Source organism: Lolium perenne, chromosome 3 (assembly GCF_019359855.2).
Source record: "Lolium perenne isolate Kyuss_39 chromosome 3, Kyuss_2.0, whole genome shotgun sequence".
Lineage (NCBI taxonomy): Eukaryota > Viridiplantae > Streptophyta > Magnoliopsida > Poales > Poaceae > Lolium > Lolium perenne.
Window position 1 is genome coordinate 305,480,213 of NC_067246.2, and position 7,838 is coordinate 305,488,050.

The 7,838-nt window shown below is 45.3% G+C and overlaps 1 protein-coding gene across 1 annotated transcript; it reads left to right on the forward strand.

The window, feature by feature from the left end:
* Window positions 1–2,179: 2,179 nt before the first annotated feature.
* On the forward strand, window positions 2,180–3,529 carry LOC127345328 (probable nicotianamine synthase 2). The gene has a single exon (XM_051371791.2). The coding sequence runs from the start codon at window positions 2,274–2,276 to the stop codon at window positions 3,264–3,266; it is 993 nt and encodes a 330-aa protein (XP_051227751.1). The 5' UTR covers window positions 2,180–2,273; the 3' UTR covers window positions 3,267–3,529.
* The last annotated feature ends 4,309 nt before the right edge of the window (window positions 3,530–7,838 follow it).

Below are 7,838 nucleotides of genomic sequence, written 5' to 3' on the forward strand. Positions count from 1 at the left end.
TTTAATCACATATTCACATGCAAGTTTGATGTGGCATATGGCATGCACCCTTCTCAACAAGTTGTCCATGCTTAGTGGGTGATAACAACCTGGGCAACATGTTGCGTGTGTTTAGGCAAAAAAGAATTGATGGAAGGCTCAAAATTACCCCGACTTTGAATTAACGAAACCATCAACCGGATAAGACAAGTACATTACAATGACCTGCTGAGGTTGCTAGCTACAAATAAAAGCATAAAGAACACACAAGACTACCAAGAAGAAAAGAAACAAGCAAAACAAGGTCGCTTGAATCCACCTAGAGAGCCATTTCTTCTGTTGCTTCTATTTCACGGGGGTAGCACTTGTACTATCAAAACCAACAAACCTCACTCGCACCGCAACTGCTACCATCGGAGTTCCAAAGCACGGACATCGACCACACAAGACGCAAAAGTCTAAACGAAGGGCCTTCACAAGACACCTCCGGGGAGGAAAACGATAGCGAAGAGCGTCGTCGTCATGGCACAGACCAAGGTCGTGCAAGGCGTTCGCACAGGCCGCAAAACACCATCCCAAAAATCAATCATATAACCGAGCAACCAACAAACACTAGCAACTAGCTTTAATTTGGGAGAAATCATCAGCATGCTCCATGGCACGACCCAACCAAGTCAAGCCCGTTAGTTTCGGATGGTGTCCCAAGCAAGGAAATTAACTGAATATAAGTAGCCACGCCAACGTTGGTGGTGAACGGAAACCACGATAAGATCACAAGGACACTCTGCAGCCATTCAGAGGCATCTACCAAGCTGAGATCACAAGAAAAACAACCTGAGGTGGAGAGGCAGACCTCCAATCCAGCCAATATGGGCTTCATGGTGATGCCTTCAAGAAGGAGAACGACACCCAAAGGCATCACCATCATCAGTGGTGGTTAGAACCAACCCAAGGTCTCACCGAGGCACCATGCATGTCCTGGAGTTGGCCAACACCATGAGGTTGCCGAGATGGAGTGGGAAGCAACCACTGAACCCACAAACTGAGAAAACACGTGGTATTCCGGACCCAACCAAGAACACAAGATTCACGCAAGTAGGGTCCATAATTGGACACAACCCTAGAATCGAATCCATCTCGGTGCAGATACAACAATCACCCCGATGGCGCTGGATCTAGCAAAAAACACGCCGCCTACAAGCCCCCAAAACAATCGTCATCCCGACGAGGCAGGGCTCAGAGCATCATGACAAGGGAGGATGACCGAGGGAGAGGAATTGTGCACTCTCGCGGACATATCTGAGCCCAACAGCCAAGCGTCCCAGCATGTGACCATGGAACAATCAGATCTGAGCGTGTTGCCAACCCTGGCGAGCATGTGCCGGCCTAGGGACCCTACCCCAACCGTTGGTAAGGATGTCAACCAAGCAGCGCCAACTGCAAGAACCCTCCAAAAGCAAGAGCATGCATGGAAGATGAAGCACACCGAGACGTCCCCATTGTTGATGTCCACCTCGGGGGTTTGCCCGAAGGCTTCTTCCGGCAATAGCGAGAAGGGAGGAGCTGGAGCGTTAGGGATTGAGCTAGAGTGCTGAACGAATTCTAGTGGGCAAGAACAACTAGGCAAGTTGAAATATAACATATGAAGATGGAAGAATGGGACAAAATTACACCAAGCAAGTATTTTTCTTCTGAAATCGTCGGAGCAGTGTGAGGATGGATTTGGTACTATTTTCTTTGTGTAAATACGTACCGGTGATGTTTTTGAAGAACACATAAGCAAGTTCTAGGGAAAAAATTTGCCAAAAAATGAGAAGGTTGATGGGGAGATTTGTGATGTGTGAATCAGGTGATAAATTACCTTTTTGGTAGCATCTTCTTTTAGTGGCACTTTTTTTATCTGTATGTCTTCGTTGTTGCATCAAGATTTGCAAACATGCATGAGAAATAACTAGACACTATGCAAAGATATTTAGTATCTTCAAAGAGATCTTGAGGAAGACAAAGAACACGTCATGCATGAGAACCAGCCAAACGTACGCTGTCCACTTCAATATCCGGACCTGAACACGTCACAACAGAGGCATGAAACCAGCCTTATTGGGCATGGACGCGTGAAGCTTGCATGCATCCGCATGCCTTTCCAGCTTGCTCGATCCTCTCTAGACGGTACTGCTACTTATACGCATCGTGGTGCCCGTTCCATAGCTCACCAAGCTGCAGCTCCACCACTTCACTGCACTGTCAGTCCCTCAGCATTCGTGCATCCATCAGCAACTAGCAACAAAACTGAAATGGAGTACCAGAACAAGGAGGTGGATGCTCTGGTCCAGAAGATCACCGGGCTCCACGCCGCCATCTCCAAGCTGCCGTCGCTGAGCCCGTGCCCCGACGTGGACGCGCTCTTCACTGACCTGGTCACCGCGTGCGTCCCAGCGAGCCCCGTGGACGTCACCAAGCTCGGCCCGGAGGCGCAGCAGATGCGGGAGGGCCTCATCCGTCTTTGCTCCGAGGCCGAGGGGAAGCTGGAAGCTCACTACTCCGACATGCTCGCCGCCTTCGACAACCCGCTGGACCACCTCGGCATGTTCCCCTACTACAGCAACTACATCAACCTGAGCAAGCTGGAGTACGAGCTCCTGGTGCGCTACGTGCCGGGCGGCATCGCGCCGGCCCGCGTCGCCTTCATCGGGTCCGGCCCGCTGCCGTTCAGCTCCTTCGTCCTCGCCGCGCACCACCTGCCCGACACGGTGTTCGACAACTACGACCTGTGCGGAGCCGCCAACGAGCGCGCCAGCAAGCTGTTCCGCGCGGACACGGACGTGGGCGCGCGCATGTCGTTCCACACGGCGGATGTGGCCGACCTAGCCGGCGAGCTCGGCGCGTACGACGTCGTCTTCCTGGCCGCGCTCGTGGGCATGGCAGCCGAGGAGAAGGCGAAGGTGATCGCCCACCTCGGCGCGCACATGGCGGACGGGGCGGCCCTCGTCGTGCGCAGCGCGCACGGGGCGCGCGGGTTCCTGTACCCGATCGTCGACCCCGAGGACATCGGACGAGGCGGGTTCGAGGTCCTGGCCGTGTGCCACCCTGATGACGACGTGGTGAACTCCGTCATCATCGCACGCAAGTCCAACGACGACGTGCACGCCGATGGGCTCCAGAACGGGCATGGACAGCACGCGCGCCGTACGGTGCCGGTGGTCAGCCCGCCGTGCAGGTTCGGTGAGATGGTGGCGGACGTGACCCACAAGAGGGAGGACTTTGCCAAAGCAGAAGTGGCCTTCTGATCGATGCGAGGGAAGCAATAAGCCAATAAGGACGTGCCGTGCATGCTCTCCCTGCTTGATCGTGTGCATCCAAATCGTGCGTGGTTTTTTCTTCCGAGTACTTGTCTTCTTCAAGCTATGTGTGTTGTTTGTACCCTATAAGGTAAGTGTGGCGTTCAATAATAATCATATAAGTACAACTAAGAATTTTGTGATGAATGATTATTCCCGTGTCATGTGTAGTCAGCATCATCTTAAGATAAGAGATCATTTGTTTTTCAGTACCTCTTTGGTGTGTTGTGCTGGCAATATCTGTGTCCTTAGTGGATTCACCCTGCCTTGGGACAACTTGATCTTCTAGATACATTGTCTAGCCTTAATCTTGCTATTTCCAAGCCTTTTTTCATGAAGTTGATAATGTTTTTTTTTGCCAAAAATCCATCGATCTATTAATAATCATCAACAATAATCATCAACAGTAGTATAAATAGTTTAAAAAGTAAACAAAATTACAAATTAGTACTCGGACCACCTAGCGACAACTACACACACTAGCACGAGCTGAAGGCGCGCCACCATCGTTGTTGATTACATGGTCTATCTGGATCACTCGTAATGACTTTATCTCCAAATGTTACATATGTCGGAAGAGATTTAAGGATGAACCGTGCCCTTCTAGCCCACAAAGTTAAGAGGAGACCATATCAGGGCATAGCTATTTTTTTTTTAGCATCATCAGGGCATAGCTACTTGGACAACAAATTTTAGATAGTTTTTCTTTCTTTCGGGCTTATGGCCTCTTTTAGTTACTCATCTCAAGCGACTATTTTCTTCTTCTTTTTGTAGACTTTTGTTTCATTATAAATAAAATAAAAAATACACAATAGAGAAATCCACTGTCCAGCCTTCAAAAAATATAAATACAACTCTCCCTTAAAGGTATAGTAGAGGAAAATCCATGAATGAAATTGCTAGAGGTGCTTAACCTAGGCTTCGCGGCCTTTTGCTTCTCCGATGTTAAAGGTGTGGACGGATCTCCCTGCCCGTGTGTGACCCCGGCGGAGTCATCTTCAGCGGTGGCGATATCTGCCTCCTCCATCTCCACGTTGGTGGATGCGGGCATCGTCTTGGCGCTGTTGGACATGCCGGCAGCAGTGGAGATGAGGACAAGCACGGCTGCTCGAGCACGCCCTCCAGATAGAGCGCCGCGCCGTGAGCAGCGAACCCATGCCGCTGCTCTAAAGACAGAGAAAAAAACATGCCAAGATGCTGACCTTGCCGTTGTCCGAGGTAGTCAGAGGCGAGGGTGACGCTTATCCTCTCGTTGATGTTGGATGAGAGCCTCGTCCTGCTTCCCTAGTACTTGATGAACACGATGTTGTTCGGCGACTGGCCCGTGGCCATCATCACACACTCGACCGTCATTTCGGACTCACCACCGTCGCCAAGGTTCGATTTTTAGGAGCAGATCTAGGGAGTGGATGGATGCGCGTGGGAGTGGAGCAGGAGGAAGGAGTGGGAGAGCTAAGTGGGGGAGCGTACCAGCTTGAGACGCGGGCGGATTAGCAGAGGCGAGACGATTAAAAGGCGGGGAAGGTGGCAGAGTGCAAGAAAAGGATAATGTTGTGGAGTGCCGGGAGATGACGACGAGTTCGTGTTTCATCGAAAAAACATCGACAATTTTTCGCATAATTACCGCCGTGACGGTTAAATGGAGCCAAGGGAGTAGCTATCATTAATTAATATATTTATTTCATTTGATAACTTCTGCACGTTTTGCATTTCAAGCAATGTACAATATGAAGCACACCAATACGTATGTAGCTCTAAAGATAGGCTTTCCACGAGGTCATTCTCATGGTAACAAACACAAAGATCATATAATCACGGACTTGGCCAAAATCCACTGGTGTTCTCTATCATTAGAAGGAACAATATTCGGTAAACCCATTATGTAAGTCCTCTTTATCATTTGGAAGCTTCACTTGTGCACACATATAGCATGGGGGTTCAAAAACCATTCAACTCCTTGATACCATATAGAACAATGCCCAACTGAGGATTGTAAACATAAAAAATTATGAAAGGAACGCAACAGAATAATCTGAAATAAAATCCACTTGAATATAAAATCAAGCTGGGATAGCTACAATCCTATAATCGAATCAGTTGGCTTTGATTTTTGAAAAAAGGTACAATCATCAATTCGAACCTTCCACGGGCCAGGCCCACGTACGCGCGCTGCGGACGAGGCCTCAAATAGCGCCCGCAGCGGTCGGAGAATAAGTTTTGCCGCTGAATACAAGCACACCAGCTGGTGCTAGTGCTATGTGCCGACCTGGTCGGCGCCCACCACGTCCCGCACACCACCCCCGAATCGCTAATTTCCGTTGGTTCCGTTCGGCTGTTAACAGGGCCACAGCCCATCAGATAACCTTTTTTTCTTTTTCTTTTTCTTATTTTTTTTTCCTTTTTCTGTTTATAGTTTTGTTTTTAAAAATTAACATTTTACAGGCTTTTTTATATTTGCAAAATTTGTTTAAAATTTTCTATCTACATATTTTAAAAATGTTCTATTTTATATTCGGTCAAAATTTAAAATCGTCCAAAATTTAAAAAATGTTCAAATTTCGAAATTTATTCGAATTCGAAAAAACATTCAAATTTTAAAATTCGTCCAAAATTTGGAAATTCGTTCAAGATTAAAATTTTGTTCCAATTTCAAAATTCGTTCAAATTTAGAAATCATTCAAAATTTAAAATTTGTTCAAATTTGAAAATTCATACAAGATTCAAAAAAAATTCAAATATCGAAATTCGTTCAAATTTTGTCAAACTTGAAATTTTTTGAAAATTATTTCTAAACAGAAAAATAATACGAGAGAACAAAAACGAAACACTAAAAAAGAAAACAGAAAACGGTAAAGAAAAGAAAAAGGAGAAAAAACAGAGGAAAATTGTCTAACCGGGCCGGCCCACACCGCGCGCAGAGGTGTACGGCATGGTGCAGGTGCCAACCTGGTCGGCATATAGGAAACGCGCCTTTACCAGGCTCTGGGTGTACTACAGGTATCATGCGGGGATAACATGGCAAATCCTATACACCGACCAGGTCGGCCGCTACCGCGCGCCGCACACCCCCCGCGCGCGGTATGGGCCGGCCTGGTCGGCCCAGTTCGCCTATTTTTTCTGTTTTCTATTTTCTATTTTCTGTTTCTTTTTTTCTTTTCTTTTCTTTTTTATTTCTTTTTTTGTTTTGTTTCTTTTATGTTTAATTTTATTTTTCTTCAAAATTTAAAATAGTTTAAATTCAGAAAAAAATTCAAAATGAAAGTTGTTCAAAATTCAAAAAATGTTCAAATTTAAAAAACGTTCAAATTTCAAAACTGTTCAAATACAAAAAATGTTCAAATACAAAAAATGTTCAAATTATAAAAGCGTTCAAATTTAAAATCCGTTCAAATATATAAAGCGTTCAAATTTGGAAAAATGTTCATAACTAAAAATGTTAGTTTTTGGAAAAAATAAATTTTACAATTTTTTTAAAAAATGTTCAAATTTAAATTATCTCCATATCCGAAAATGTTCATATTTCGAAAAAAAAATTAAACCAAAAGCTGAACATTTTAAAAAAATTAAAAATTTCAAATCTGAACATATTTTGAAATTTTGTTCTCAGAAAAAATATATTTTTAAAGTTAGATATTTAAAAAGAAAAATATTAGCAGAAAAAAACAGAAAAAAAAACACGTAACTACATTTAATGGGCCGTGGCCCAACCCACCGGCCTGGTCGCTGGGGTGTGCGGTGCCCCGTACATGCCGACCAGGTCGGTGTACAGCAGCCCCCGGATAACATTATGCTCCAATTATATATATGACGGCCCACTACTGCAATTCTTGCCCAATTTTAACTTTTGAGCCCATATTAAATTTTTTGTTTTTGCGAAAGGTCTTTGATACTGACATTCTTAACGCACACCTCCCGGCTCCCGCAAGAAGGGCTGAAGCTACACCAACGTAGTAGTAGTACGTCGGGTTTCAGATGCGCGCGGTAATTACTTGAATTATAGCAGTACCTCATTGTAATACGGTGTACACATACGTAATGGATGTGCGTGCACGTGTCAGCTTTTATGTACTACTACAACATACGTAGATGGGGTAAGGAAAAAGTAGGCTAATTACTACTGTCGCGCTTAATGGTTTTGTGTTGGACAGGACGGAGCTGCAAGGTCGTGTAGAGTGGTAGTAAAGCGCAAGCACGGCACGTACGAACATGCACGTACGTCACACGTGAGGGCACAAAATCTCCGTGGAAGTCCTGTTTTCTTGGATAAAAAGCGGTTATTGTTAATATCGTAGAGATAACATTTATATTCGACCTCTGTAACAAGGTGTTGTCCTAGCGGCAATACAGATAGACAGAAACAAAACAGAAAAAAATTACAAAAAAGAAAAACCCACTACAATGATCTATTATTTGAAACAGCAGTACTAACACTACCAAGTACATTCGCAAAAAAAAAAAAAACTACCAAGTACAGCTTCTCCAAAAGCAACGCTTCGAAGAAGGAAATAGTGCACAAGCGTC